The following is a 15731-nucleotide window of genomic DNA, read 5'->3' as shown; positions in this document are numbered from 1 at the left end:
ATACTTAGTATAATATAAGAAACTTAATCTATGAAAACATACACACACAGAGCAAAAGAAAGTATAAATTAAAAGAGAAAGAAGTGGCAAATCACAAATGAATTTTTGCTTATAAACAACATTGTCTTGCAATAATTATAGATTCTGATTTCTCCCTTTTTGAATAAATTGTTATTTTGAAAATAATTTTATGTAATTTCAAGCCCATAATTTTTGAAAATGCATACTGAGGGTCTGTTTCTTACACAAATATGCAACTGATGTTTAGGAAAAAATACTAAGACAACATAATAGGATATCTATTCAAAATAATTCTTCCCCCTCTTTCCCTTACATAGTTTTTGAGCTTGCATTATCAAGAAATTAAAGATAGCATAGTCTTGTTTATTGACAACAACAACAAAAACAAAGCCAAGTTCCACACCGAGTTTGTTCAATACAACAGACTAGGTATCGAATGGAAGAAGGCTTTACTGCTATGTGTGAGACTCAAAAGTGGTTTGGGAATTAACTCAAATGTAGCATGCTGCGCATTGCTCGAATGAAGTATGCGGGTGAACGTGAATGCAGTCAGCTTGGTCAGGTCATGGGCTGTGAGGTCGGTCAAGGACCAGTAGGGCCAGCAGCAGGAGAGGCAACAAAATGAAGCCAGGCAAAGCACGGCTTAGGACAGGCAAAGCTATTCGGAAAGGTAGTGAATGTCTGGTCAAGCAATCTTGACAACCAACATGTTTTTGAAAAGAGGCCACAGGGCATTTTATGTATAAATGCACGTGAACTTGGAGCATGGGAGGATATGAACGTCTATATTTGTAAAAATGTATGAGAGTATGGAGGGTGACAGGAGGGCAGATCAGTTATGTCTTGTTCGAAGATGTGGTTTATAGCATCTCTTTCCCTCTGAGATGAGCCCACAGAGTTATCACTAAGAGGAGCCCAGACCAAATGGAGTCAGTATGTATATCACTGGGTGCTCAAGTTCATCCATCTATCTATTCGTTCACTTGCTGTTCACCACTTTTTTGGCCCACATGACAGGCACCATATATGGAAATGGTTATATTGGCCACCAAGAATCTTACCGATGAATATAACCTGTGTTTCAGCTCCTTTCATTTAAAGCAAATCTCCTAAATTTATCTTGTAAATAAATTGTGGGTTTGATGAGGTCTAGAAATGTGCTGGCCATTTATCAGGCTGTTTTTCTGTCCTATTTATAGGCCTCTGGAATTTATTAATAGAAAGGTGGCTCTCAGTGGATGGAGTGAGATGATTTTGTCCCCCTGGGGACATTTTATAATGTCTGCAGACATTTTTGGTTGTCACTAATGGGGGAAGGATGTGCTATTGGCATCTAGTAGGTAGAGGCCAGGGGTGCTACTTAATATCCTACAATTCACAGGACAGCCATCTCCACAATAAAGATTGTCCAGCTTAAAATGTCAGCAGTGTGAGGGCTGAGACCCCTGATGTAGAGGACTGGCATTCAACAGTCATTCCACATAAGCTATGACTTGCCAAGGGTGACACTTCATGTGGCTAGAACTCTATGAGCTACACCAGTCCTTACCTCTTCTTACAAGGTCTCACTTCCTGGGGAGTGGGAAGAGATAGGCCAATGAGGGACCGTGTGTTCTCACTCTCAACGTCTGACATAGAAGAGAGTAAATGGCACTGTGATTCTTCCTCCGTTAGTGCTCCTCATTAACTCAGCATTTTCCTGATGGCCATATCAGGTTATTATGTAAGCAAGGAGACTTTTGAAAGGAGAAATCATCTCAAAAGATGTACCTGAAAGCTGACAGGTGTGTGCAGAATGAGAAAGGACACTCCTACTCAACCTTGAAACAGGCATGGGGAGGCAGAGTGGTAGCTTTATTGTATCTGTGAATCATAAGCCTTACAGGAAATCAGCTTTCCGAACCATTATTTTCTCCATGCCAGCTTCTCCGGGTTGTTCCTTAGCCACAGCTTGGGTTCTGGTCTGACCGAACGGATTTAGCAAGCTTTTGTGGGAAAAGGGTAGAAGGAAAGAGATTAGGAGAGATATACACTCAATACAAATCCATGGGTTTAGGGAAGTAAATTTAGTACACCGGCTTCCCTTGGTAGGAAAAGTGCTATCTATAATCACATATAGATATGATCTCCACTGACTAGTGACCAAAGTTTTTCACTCATTGGGTTCTGTGATTATGTGGATTTACACCACCATCCTGAAACATTCATTTTAAATGAGCTGTCAATGAGAAATATTTTGAAGAGTATGAGAGTAGAACAGGAAAATGCTACAATTTCTAGAGAAATGCTATATAATGCTTAATCCAGTCTCCATGCCCAATCTGCCTATAGTATTAACAAGACAATTTCCGGTTTGATTGGGAGAAGCTTTGGCTGTGTCATGTGGACTGCAAATTCCTAGAGACCTTCTAGTCTGCCTTTCCCCTCTTGCTTACACTTCCCTTGGCCCTGTGTGCACCTTACATTTTGATCCATTCATATGGAGGCTTCATTTGAAGCTTTTCTCAGATATCCTTAGGGCACCTCTTGGCTGCTAAGAGTTGATTTTTGCCCCTGAAGAGGCCTCTCCAAGTGATCAGGCAGCATGCACAGACTTTCTTTTTGTTTTTGGAACAGTGGTGGTTTTTATCTACAAGATTGTTCTCTCACTTGAGGCAGTCTGCCCCGCAGCAAACAGATGTCTGCATCCAGATCTCCCCTCTAGATGAAGAAAATCCTCCCAGAGGCTAATGCTGGCTGGGAAGAGTTCTTTTGTGCACCTATGAAGCATAACTGAGCCCTAAGCAAGCACCTTTGATGTATATTTTGTGATTGGGGAAGAAAAAAATAAAAAATGTTTTTTTCTGCCAAACTGTTTCTTACAGATGAGGATTTTTGTTGACTGAAGGCTTTATCCAATGTGAGCTTTGCCCTCTCTGATTAAACAAAGGGTTACATTGAGATTGTTTTTCCTTATGTTGCTCTTCAATTTTGTTCTCTGTGCTGTTTGGGCATAATACTTCACCAGCAGAATGGGTCTCATAACTGTCTTCCAAATCTCGATCTTGTTTGGTTTGCTGGGAAACAATTTTCATCCAAGCATAAAATACTTTGTTCAAAGAGTCAACCTTCAAAAGGTGGAAGTCTAAGTCTATGGGCATGCTGAAATGAAATGAGTCTACTTAATTTTGGAGGACATTAGTTTTGCCTCAATACCTTGGATCCCCATCTTTCATAAGATCTAAGATCAATGTTCCTTAAGGTAGCAACATTTGTCACAATTGCCTGATACATTAGCATCTTTCAATACCAAATATTAACTTTGACTATGAGATCACTAAACCATATAATGATTTTGAACAAGGAATAACAACCTGACTTTCGAGGACCAGTGAAGCTGATAGCAAACTTTTGAGACAATGACACATCCTTAGACACAAACTTAAGCTTGGAATCTAATGAAATATTTAAGTCATATTTATTGGTATATGAGAACTTGTTTTCTATATTCAATTATGAATACTAATTTAGACATAAGGAAACAAACCACAAGACACAATGAGGAGGGGGTCTGATTTTAACTATTCAACTTCAAAGTGAGCATAAGCCCAATATTTCATATTCCCATGTCAGGAGCGGGAAAGCCTAAGAAATGTTACCTTCAGTAAAAGAAAAAAATAAAATTTTCATCCCTATAGAGAAGCATTTATACCTCAAGTCTTTGGAGAGCAATGAGGACCAGATTTTTTTTCCTCTTTTTTTTTTTTTTTTTTTTAGCTCTTTGCAAGTCCAGACCACACTATTGATTACTAACTATTCATTCCTGAAGGCAGTACTCTGTATTCAATAAATTAAGTTTTAATTCCCGAGTCCAACAAAATAATTGACCTCAAAAAGAAGATAAATGAATAGGCTGTCCTGAACTCATGATTAGAATGCACTTTCCAGTCTCATTATATTAGTATTTTTCAATTCAGTGATTTTTCCATTCTTTTCTAGTTTCTTTCACAATCTATAACATCTTTCACCCTGCTCCTATATCAACAAGGCCAAGCTATTTTCATTCTTGGTTTCAAGATTGAAAGGTTTTACTGTGATATTTTTATACTTTACTATTAATATTAATAACTTAATATAATTTCCATTTTAGGACAAACCAGGTGACTAATATTTCTGAAAAAATTCTGAAGTGTTCTTCATTTTATAAAATCATGAATAACATTGACATATAGCGTACATAAATATTTTGATTAATTGATCCTTTAACAATTTTGAAATTTTTGCCCTACCTGCTTCAACACTGATTTTCCTTAATGAATCCTTGAAGATTAGGGAGGTTTAATAATATTTAGCCTGATTTTACATTTGGGGAAAATTAAAATAAGAAATATTTGGGGCCTTGGACAAGATCACGCATATTTTATAAGCCATAACTTTTAGATAATCCCTCAGTTTTTACTGCCACTGCAGCAACAAAATTTCTATATTTAAGAAAGTGTATTCTTTCATAGTACAAGGGCGAACATGTGAACAGAGTCCTTTTTAAGCTTTGGTGCTTTGGTTTTACTTGTAAAGAAACATAAAATAATCATCATTGTTATAGACACCATTTAATTATCAACACAATGGTTCAATGCTATATTATTCAGAACTGAAGTAACTAAATCAAATTCTTCTTCAGGCAACTTCTGATAATGCAGAAATGAAGTGTAGCTTCCGTGGAATCCATGGAGAGAGTCATTGCTTTTTCCTTCCTATGTCTCAGGAGAAAACCCCCCAGGGCTCTAGAAAAAGAAGAGTTTTTGTTTTTGTTTTTCTTTTCTATTCCCACTTGGATTAGATTCCTTGAGGTGGCCAGGACTTGATTGTCCCTGTATTAGCTGAGAGGGGACATAGCTTCAGGGAATAAAAGGAAACTATGGGAGGTAAAGTAGAATTACTCTCTTGTGGGGAACTTGGATTTATAACCTTGGAAGCATTATCTTTCCTTGGCCTCTTCACCACCCCAAGTTACATTCTCCAAATAGGATAAAAATTGAGCTTTCTGTACGCAGGCTCATTTGTGCAAATAGATAGGTGTCCTACACACGTGAATTATCTCTTGACGGAGCCTAATAAGAGGGCCAATGAGGCTAACAGGACCCAGTGATGTTAATTTTTGTCTTATCTTTTGTATCCTTTAAGTGACCCCAGTAACACTCAAGTGCTGTTGCAGGATAGAAGAGTTCATTTCTTGGTATAAACTTTTTCATTTAGAACGTCTTAACCAGAAAGCCCCATTGCCTACATTTTATTCAAGTTTTACAGAATGATAGTTTATATTTATAATGATAATCCAAAGTACTTCATAACTTTCTGATTCATTATGGCAGCCTAAATTATGTTCATTATAGCTTTGGTATTAAGTGAATTTAATTGCATTATGAATCTCTGAACATTGATAATTGATTGCTATATATAGCAACTACAAAGACTCCAAAATATTATATTAATTTGAATATCCCATTTATGAACTATTCCAAATAAAAGCAATTTAATTGAATTTAGCGTTGAGACAGATTTGTAAATAGGCGAGAGCAAATGTTTTTATCAGTATGCATTTGTTATTATGTTAATGACAATACTTTGCAACATATTTTGATTTGTTTATATCAAACTATAGGATTTTCTAAAATTTAACAATAAATGAAAGAATAATTGAGCTACTTTTGGGGAGTATTAAATGGTAAACTTAGATATTTATGGATATTTTTTCAAGTGGAATTCACGTGGTCTCCTCTTTTCTTTGACTCATAGAAGATCATAGATGTAGGTCAAATCTCATTTAAAATATTATCATCAGTTCACTAATACCTTAATCACAGGATACATTCTTCTATGAAAATATCCATTAGATGCAGTTGTTTTTAAGGTAAGTAGATGCCTTGGGCTTTCTAGATCTTACTAATTTATGACCGCCTTTTTATTTTATTTGCAGAATTTTTCCGAGAACTCCTGGAGAATGCAGAAAAATCACTAAATGATATGTTTGTACGGACCTACGGAATGCTATACATGCAGAATTCGGAAGTGTTCCAGGACCTCTTCACAGAGCTGAAAAGATACTACACCGGGGGCAATGTGAATCTGGAGGAGATGCTCAATGACTTCTGGGCTCGGCTCCTGGAACGGATGTTTCAGCTGATAAACCCACAGTATCACTTCAGCGAGGACTACCTGGAATGTGTGAGTAAATACACAGACCAGCTGAAGCCATTTGGAGATGTACCCCGGAAACTAAAAATTCAGGTCACCCGCGCCTTCATTGCTGCTCGGACATTTGTCCAGGGGCTGACTGTGGGCAGAGAAGTTGCAAACCGAGTTTCCAAGGTAAGTGAAAATCTGCTATCTTTCTGATTGGTCTTCCTCTTTTACTCTGTTTTTAAAATAAATGTTTAAAAAAAATTCAAGGTGAAAGTTTTCACTTACAGTGATCCTTGCTCTTAGAGAAATCAGCTAAATGTCAAAGCTTAATTCTGTGGGTTTTTTTTTTTTTTTCTTGCTTTGTGTGATAGAAGATAGGATTTCAAGCCTTTCCATGTGTTTTGGAACATAATGTCAATATTTATCAGCAATATAACAGAGAAGCTTTTATCAGGAATGGTGCGAAAACAGGTGTCTTGTAACCATGACCACTTGGCATTTCTGATCAGAGTTTTAAGGATGATACATACTCATGAAACAGTACATCCAGAGGTTATAATCCTCTAGGAAGTCACAAGGTGACAGTCTTAATGGGGCCTGCAAGTGGAGGCAAGTTGTTGTTCAGAACACCAGCACCTGGCATTTCTTCTTCCTTATCACTTTTGTCAAAGTGGCCAAATTCCTTAATAGTGAAGGAAGAACCCTTTGCTGACACCTGGAGAGCTGGATTAAGGAGGACTAATGAATACAAAGTGCAGACTCTGGAGGAGAATTCCTTTTGTTATCCGTTAGCTTTGTAATTCAATGCCATGTATTGCATTGGGCTTATGAGAAAGATAAATCACTAATACACATTTGTGCCTTTCCTTGAGGATGTCTCTAAACCTTTAATGCAAAGGATCTTTCTCCACTGCTGTCTTTAAACATTGACTATTTCCTGAGTAGAGTGTATCTGCCTTTGTTTAAATTCTTTCTTGACATTCAACTGCTCTTATGAGATGGACTTGCCCATTTACGAGGTCAGTCCAACAAATAAACTGAAAGATGATTACTTTAAGAAGCAAAGCAAAAACAATATATAATAGGAATCTGGTATTATGTCACTCAGAGACAGTCATATTTGTACAAAGATTATTGCCTAATACTACTTTCTTATTGCAGAACTGTACCAAAGAGCCACATATTTTTCATAACTATTGGTACTATCCTACAATTTTTTTTTCCATTTTGACCTCTTCAATATTTACATCTTGGCATAAAGACTGTGTGTACCTTTAAAAATGTTTCTCTATAGCACTATTTGTAAAATTCATAGCAGTCCGTTTTTAAATTACCAATTCCTAAAAAGTTTATTTGAGCATATGAAAAGATTATGTGCAGGAACACTCTAAAGGGGTAGTCACAAGGGATTTAATAATATAAAGGGCATATAACTCTGATGTTAAAACAATGGTTTTTTTTAATTGAAAATCAACAATGTTCTGTATACCAAAGGAACTAGTGCCCCAAAACTGGATTAATAAGGAATTGGCCAGGTGGATGAGCAAGAGGAAATACGATCAGCTGAGAAAGTCTGTAAAATATAGATAAGTACAAAAAATAAATATATATTCCATATATTCTTGAACAGATAGATTTTGTTATTAAAAAAAAAAAAAGATAGTCACAGAGGTTTCAAATTGAAACCTTTGCTTTTGTTGAAGGATGAAACTTACAGCCAGCTTTTGAGAAACATGAGGTAAGCAATTCAAAGCCTGGATTGGTATATGCAACATTCCTGATAGTTCATATTGATTCTGCCTGACTGTGAATAACGTTTAGATGCGTATATTTTGGTTTCAGGATGTTCCAGTAAGATAAGAGAATATTTTCTAGCAAAGTGTCTAAAAAGCCACAGGAGAGTTTGCTGCTGGATCCCTCCTGTTTCTCAGAAGATGGCATTAACAAGTGCCTGGAGATGGTGCCCACCCTTTTTCATTCCCTGACTGTCTCAGTCTCAGGTCTTTGTCTACCAAAATCTACTGTGCTACTCTTCATGGTGAAGGCTGGCATCGTAGACCAACCACTAGTACAGTATGACCTTGAATTTTTTTCCAGACATGGTGAGGGATGTACTCTGCAACACTTTCTTCCCCTGACTTCTTCAGGATCAACATTCATTTGCAGAGCAGCTACTGTGAGTTTGCCATGTAGTTTGTGGTCATGTAACCATGGAATGTTAACTGTTCTATGCAGGTATTGGCTTGTCTGACCTGAGTTTCATTAGCCCTAATCTACTCAAAGCATAAATCCCATGCTGACACCTGGATACCGCCTTCTAATAGATAGATAGACAGGTAGGTAGGTAAATAGATAGCAGACAGACAGACAGACAGATATAAATATGTGGATATATAATCTTGGTTTAAAACAAGCTGAACAATTTTTTCTCAAATAATTTACTACTCAGGGATATAAGTATTTTGCCAATGAACTTTCTCACCTAATGATTACCAGATGTCTGTAGCTGACTAAACCAGAAATGGATCTGCTAGGACGATTTGGGTGCTAAAAATCATCAGCACCCAAACTATTTTTTGTAATAAGAATAAAATATTACAAGGACTAAATATATTAAGAGGAAAAGCAAGAATTGTGTTTGAAGTTTAATCTCTTCATAAATCTGAAGTCTCCCTGTGGTCTGTTAATTGAGTGATTTAGAGTTGATGAAATGATTGCAGAAGAGTTAAGGAATTCAAGGCAAAATTCCCAAATGAAGATCGTTAAACTTGCTTATCTCCTGCGTCTTGGTTTAGGGGATATTTTTTTTTCCTTCAGTTTCTCTCTTCTCTTACAGTGACTGCTAAAATCTTGGAAGGGATCATTAATAGCGTCTAATTAATTGTTTTGACTGGAAAATTTATCTCTTTGGCAAAACATAGCAGTTTGACACAAATGTTTTGACACAATATTATAGAGAATTTCCTTACCAGAAAAATGAAGGACGAATTTGTAAGCATCAACATAATTATTTTTAAAGCTTACTCTTCGTATTTTATAGATACAAACATTTTCTTTTTCTAGCCTTTGGATGGAGCGAGTTAATTTTAACTAACTATAGCTCAAGATCTGACTTAGAAGTGTTATATGATTCTGGAGTGAATACCTGTGATCAGTTAGCCAGGATTCATTTTCTGTGTGAATGACTATTTTTGAGAGTGCCAGGTCTTGACAAGATATGGAGAATCAGTAACTTTTATACTTTGCGTGTAAAAGTGTCAATTAATATGTTTACTTTGGATAATGATTTGACCTGTATTGTTGAAGAAGTGCATATCCTAAAACTGCAATTCCACCCCTGGAGGAACTGTTTCATGTGTGTACAAGTAGATATGTAGAAAAATATTCATAGCAGCATTGTTTACAATGACATAAGAAATAGAAATATCACAAATGTTCCTTCTGCATTAACGGTAATCTCTTCACTCCATGAAATCCTATGGAGCATTGGAAATAAGTGAACTATAGCCACACTGGTGGATGAATCACAGAAACCTCATTTTGAGAGAAAAAAATCAAATCACCAAAGCATATATACCATTTATGTAAAGGTCGAAAAATGTAAAACTAAGCAATAGATTTTTCAGGAATAAAAATATATGTGATGAAACTCTGAAGAAAATTTAAAAATGATAAGCACAAACATCAAATGGTAGTTACCTCTGGGGATTAGGTTTGGAGTGTTGTCCAGGAGGGATATACAGGGGTTTCCAAAGTTATTAAAAACGTGATATTTCCTAAGCTTGGTGCTGGGTTTGTGTATGTATGTGTGTGTGTTTGTTTTAGATTTTTTTAGTGAAAGAGATTAAAGTGGGAGAAGACTTTACTATCGTTCATCTATAATTTTTTTCATCTGTGCAGATATGGTCAAGTTCCTGAGCTATAATCTCGGTTGTTTATCAGATTTATTGCTGTTTATGGACTTGTTCACCATTCACTCTCCATGCTCCGTATTGCACTGAATGATATCGGGTAGACATGGAAGGCAAAGCTCTAAAATAAAGATAAAAACAAATTTTCATAATATAGCAGCCTTGAAAGGGAGAAAGGATACAGACTATTTTTTAACATTGTGCTTTTATTAAAACACCACCCTCACCCCCTTATAGACACCCATCCATGAGTGGAAACATGGGTGCCAACAGTCCCTCTGAAGGCTTATCAGACACTCTGAAGAACACAGAAAGATGGGCTGCATAAAGAGATATTAATAGCTTGTCTGCTTAGATGAAACTTCAATTATTCATCATGAAGGCAAATGTGGAAATGACTCTCCTGTCTTCACTGGTCCATCTTGCCATGACATTTTTAAACAAAGACATAAGTTTCATATTTTTTAGCTTTAATAAATGTGACTTCTATGAGTAAAAGCTGTAAATTGTGTCAATAGATACCACTTCAACTATGCAAGTCATTTCATTGATTCATTCTAGACAAATTAAGTAGATAGTAGAGTTGGAATCCATAGAACTTGAACTATTGCCATATACTGCCATATATTTCTGTCTATTTATCTACCCACCTACCTACCTATCTATCTATCTATTTATCTATCTAAAATCTTTCTTCCTTGTGGGTCATGACTTTGAAAAGAAAGTATGGCTTTTAGTCCTTAGTAAGACTAGAATATTTTCATCAATAGACATCTGCCTATGCCTGCTACACAGACTGTTGTTTTTGCATGAAAAACCTCTTAACTGGTTCATCCACCTGAGTCAATAGCCTTGCATTAACAATGTGTGCCTAGAAAGCAATAAATAGCAACTCAATTTTCAATAAATATGGTTGAGGGACCATAAGGCTGAAAAAAATTAATCATCAAATTTGGTGAAATGGAGACTATGAAACACTTCCTTTCAGAGCGTTCTCTGATCACAATGAAAAACTATTCTGAAGAATTTACTACGGATGTAATTTACAAGAGAAATGGTATTCTATTTAGCTTTTGCTTTTCAGAGAGAATTTAAGATATAAAGTAAGACCACCTGTCGTAGCTATCACCTGAATTATTTGTTTTGTTCCTTCTGTGATGATCTTTTGATTGGAATTAATTTTTGTGGAGTCATCCAGAAATGAAAAGGACCACAAAAAGGCCTTAGGTGAATGAAAACTTTTTATAGTTCTGTGGTTAATGTATTCTCTTCTGTAGTTGATGATTATTCAATATAGGTTACTTCAGTAATATGCAGTGTTAGGAAGAGTAGGTAAGCCTTTTGAAATTATCAATAATGCTACTATGTTTATAACTTTTAAGTCAACATAAATAATATATGCTTGCTGCTTTATGATGATGTGGACATTATATTTGGAAGTACTTTGCAGTCAATAAATAAATAATTTCATGATAAAAAATAGTAAAAAATGATATTAGTACTAGGAGCCATAACAACAAAAATAGCTTTTAATATAATTGATTGAAAATGTATGAATTTTACCATGGTCCAGGCTGTGATAAGCACAGGAAATCATGAGAGTATGAGGAAGTCCAGGTGTCAGAAGAGAAAAGAACATTTCCCCTCAAGAATAGCATGTGGGATTCTACAGATGATTTTAGAGAATTAAGAGAGAAGGTCCCTTGGGCCAGCCCCGTGGCTTAGCAGTTAAGTGCACGCGCTCCGCTGCTGGCAGCCCGGGTTCGGATCCCAGGCGCGCACCAACGCACCACTTCTCCGGGCATGCTGAGGCCGCGTCTCACATACAGCAACTAAAAGGATGTGCAGCTATGACATACAACTATCTACTGGGGCTTTGGGGGGGAAAAATAAATTAATTAATTAAAAAAAAAAGAGAGAAGGTCCCATTTTGGTGAAAACAATTTGGTTATTTTGGTTAAAACAAGTAAAAATCTTTCTTATTAATTTTAAGTTTTCTTGAAAAATGTATACATTAGGTGTGTACCTTTGGAAAGTGGTTGAGTTAAGAAGAGAGTATAAATTGAGGAAAATGAAGCCATTTGTTTCCACTGCATTAAAGGCTATTTGTATATCCTTTCTTCTTATTCTTTTCGTAGTTTGTGTCTGTTTCTAATACCTCTGCCTGAGTTAGGTTATTTGATTTTAAAATTATACTGTCTCTTTGAATTCCATTAAAATGCGCACCTTTCTCCCCATTGAATCCCACTTTGAAGTTTTATTCATATTGAAAGGAGAAGTTAAGGGGTTTTTTAACTCTGTCTAAATGCAACATAGCAACAAAAAGTTTGGGAACCACAGTTCTGACTATATTGTACCTAACAGTTATAATCATCCTCTCCCCTACAGTCTGAGATGGGGTAATTATAAGAACCCAACGTTCATCTGATCCAAATGTGGATTCTCGTAAAAGTACAGCCATTTTGGAGCTTTAGCTCAGTCCTCATCAATAAACATTTGTTCAGCGTGTTTCATATGTCAAGTACTGTTGATAAATTCTTGAGATACAAAGAGTGAGCAAGTTAAAGTACTTGTAAGTACTAATTGGGAAGAAAGAGGCAGAAACAAATAATATTAATGTATAATGAAAGAATTATGCAATAAACGTTTTGGGAACAGAAAGGATATGCACCTAGCTTAATCTTGGGGTGCAGTGAAACCTTCAGGGGTACAGAAGCCTGAACCACGTGTTGAAGGGTCTGCCTACACACTGGGCAGATGACAAGGGCACCAAGCATGGTGAAGGATGCTTCAGGCAGAGGCAACAACTGAGCAGAAGCACAGAGGTATGAAACCAATTGATGTATGTAAGGAGCTACAAGCACTTGGTATTCCTGGGGCATAAAGTACAAGGCAATGAATAGCAAGAGATAAGGCCAGAGACCTAAACTGAACTTTTGAATAAAAACTATTTCACTCATGATTTTGCACATGTCTATTTTGCCTGCATAATTAAAAACTTTCTATGGTTATAAATATTCCAGTACTTTTGAGAAACAAACATGTGCTGAGCTCCAACTATGTACCAGACGTTGTTCTATAAGAAACAGAAAATAACAATGAATAGCATTGTCCTTGAGAAAATCATAGTCTTTCCAAAAGTTTAAGTGTGGTGCAAATGATCAAGATAAAGGTGGAGGTGTGGATAGAATACTGTGTGAATCAAGAGAAATACAGGTTTCCTTTTGCCCTGAAAAATTGGAAAAGGCACCTTAGAGTAAGTAATAGGCAGACTTAGATTTAAAGAATGAATAGGGTCTTACAGAGGGAGAAAAGCTGTCGGGCTTTCTTGCCAGGGGCCCAGCCGGTTCAAAGGCATGAATCATGAAATGTCATGGTTTTTTGGAGACGAGGCCAAGAGGTAGATTTGGACCGCATTATTTGGGTCTTATATTTCAACTTAAGGAATTTAAAGGACTTTGTGTAAGCAAGGGGTAACAGCCAGCATTTGTCAAAAGTCATATATGTGATCAGATTTTCACCTAAAAAAGATAGTCCATGGGAGTGATAAACTGGAGTGGGAGAGACTGATGGCCAGTGCAGTGATGGGACACTATTGTAATTGCCCAGATGAGCAGTGATGAGGCCTGAGTCAAAGCATATGGAGCAGAGTGGAGAGGCATCTGGAGAGACAAGCAAATAAGCCAGCGAGGTACATATATGGTCCATCTTCTCAGGTCGTGTCCTCAGCATCAAGCACAGTTCCCGGCACAGTTTGTTCTCTTTAGTAACAGGTGTCTGCCTGCTGACTGGTTTGAGAATCATCAATGTATAAATGTTTGTTGGCAAAGGATGGTAACATTTAGCTAGAGAAAGAAGAGAACAGGATCAGATGAAACATCAGGGAGTATAAATATTTAAAGAGGATACAGAAAAGGAAGACAAACGATGAGAATAAGAAAAGCATATTGTCCTGAAAGTAGGGGGAGAGAGAATCTCAAGAAATAAGGTAATCAATAGCATCAAATGTTGCAGATAGTCAAGTGGGAGGGACAGAGAAAACAGACCTTTGGATTTGGCCATTAGGATGTTACTAACTTTAGCAAGCACAGTTTGACTAAAGTGGTTTTCATTGGTTGAGAAGTTAACACTTCTGCCCCTGCATGTTCTAGAACAGGCTGAACATCACATGGTCCATGGACTGGTGCTTATCCATGATCAGGCTGTTACAGTTCTGCAACAAGATAAATACAAAAACTGAAAGTGTTTCAAAAATTCTGATAGCAATTTCACATTACCCAAACATCCAAGATGCCATCAGTGGACTCTTACTTGAATGTTGTCGGACTTGCATGGTGAGGCTCCTGTGGTGTGAGCTGCATCTTAGTTATGCTCTGTAGGATTGGGTATCAAGTCATGACATACTGGGAAAAATTAAACAACCAGCCAAAGCCTGTCCAGGTCATTTGAGCCTCAAACAGATAGTTTGAGATGCACTCTTCTAGAACAATGCTAAGAATAGGAAAATAATGAATGTTTGATTGATCCTGTTGGTGTATTGGGGCTTTCTCTTTCCCGTAAGCAGTTTCCTTTTACCCTTTTTTTGTGCCTTCCTGCTCTAGCTTCTTTCCCTGCGGTGCGTTCTCTATGTTTACAACCATGATGGGCTCTCATAAACCCACTTTGATTGGCATGTCTACTGTTTGCCTGTGCCCCTCAAGTACAAGAACTCCTCTGGGGCCATGGAAAATGTGTGCTACAAGCAGATGTCTTTGTTACTAATAGGGAACATCTACTGATAAAATGTGCCAATTAAGGTACAACACAGATAAAAAAGGCTCAAAGATAAAACTCTAATGCTGTAACTCAAAGAATGCTGCTTCTAGAATTGGCTTCATAAAGAAAAATGGACCTTACAGTTTATCCCAGTGCCAGCACTGACTCTGTTCTTGGATATTTATCTCTGAATGCATTTGTACTTTTCCTACCAGAATGTTCTGTGAAACCAGATTTGAACAATAGTTATTCTGTAATTACTTACACATGCAAAAGCATGTTCAGAGTGCTGACAGGAGACTATATGGGCTGTGTGATATCATAGGCCAAATTTGAAAGTTTGGAGAATTTCTCTTTTATTGTCCCATCTTTAGAGATTCAATGTTACAAGGACGTTCCCTGAGGCAATATCAGTGCACTGTAGAGGTTTATGAGCCAAGGTACACATCAAAAAGAATTGTAATAAACCTTGACAGATATATTGCATTAATAGTGCTGACGTAGTGAAGCAGGACTTATGTAGGGAGTATGACATATTGGTATTTTTTTAAAATGAGGTATTAGGTCACACAGATATTTGATTGTAAGAAAGATGGGGAAGTATATTATTACATATCATAGATTTTTCTCCGTTGTTACCTTTGTGATTACAAACAAGGGCTATCCCCCTTCTGGTGTATGCATTATACCTCTTCGTCTTGATGGGTGATATTCAGCACAAACACAATGGATCAATCCCAGATGCTTAGAAACTCTACATTTTCTTGTGTCGAAATCGGATAGCCAAGAGTGAAAATCGACAGTTCAGAGTGTCAGTAATAGGATAATGGTGACTTGACATTCAAATGTAAGTAAAACTGTACCTTAAATCAATAAATACTC

General features: G+C 36.8%; 1 protein-coding gene across 8 annotated transcripts in view; it reads left to right on the top strand.

The window, feature by feature from the left end:
- Positions 1 to 15731, top strand: part of GPC6 (glypican 6) — a 1052395-nt gene that overhangs the window by 522584 nt on the left and 514080 nt on the right. For all 8 annotated transcript variants that reach the window (XM_004423108.3, XM_087435928.1, XM_087435930.1 and 5 more), the window contains one exon: positions 5978 to 6369. In XM_004423108.3, coding sequence (XP_004423165.1) covers positions 5978 to 6369 — 392 coding nt within the window. The remainder of the gene's footprint in view (positions 1 to 5977; positions 6370 to 15731) is intronic.

The sequence above is a fragment of the Ceratotherium simum genome, chromosome 10 (assembly GCF_057802395.1).
Source record: "Ceratotherium simum simum isolate JZ-2026a chromosome 10, ASM5780239v1, whole genome shotgun sequence".
In the NCBI taxonomy this organism is placed as follows: domain Eukaryota; kingdom Metazoa; phylum Chordata; class Mammalia; order Perissodactyla; family Rhinocerotidae; genus Ceratotherium; species Ceratotherium simum.
This window is presented reverse-complemented; position numbering and strand designations above follow the sequence as displayed.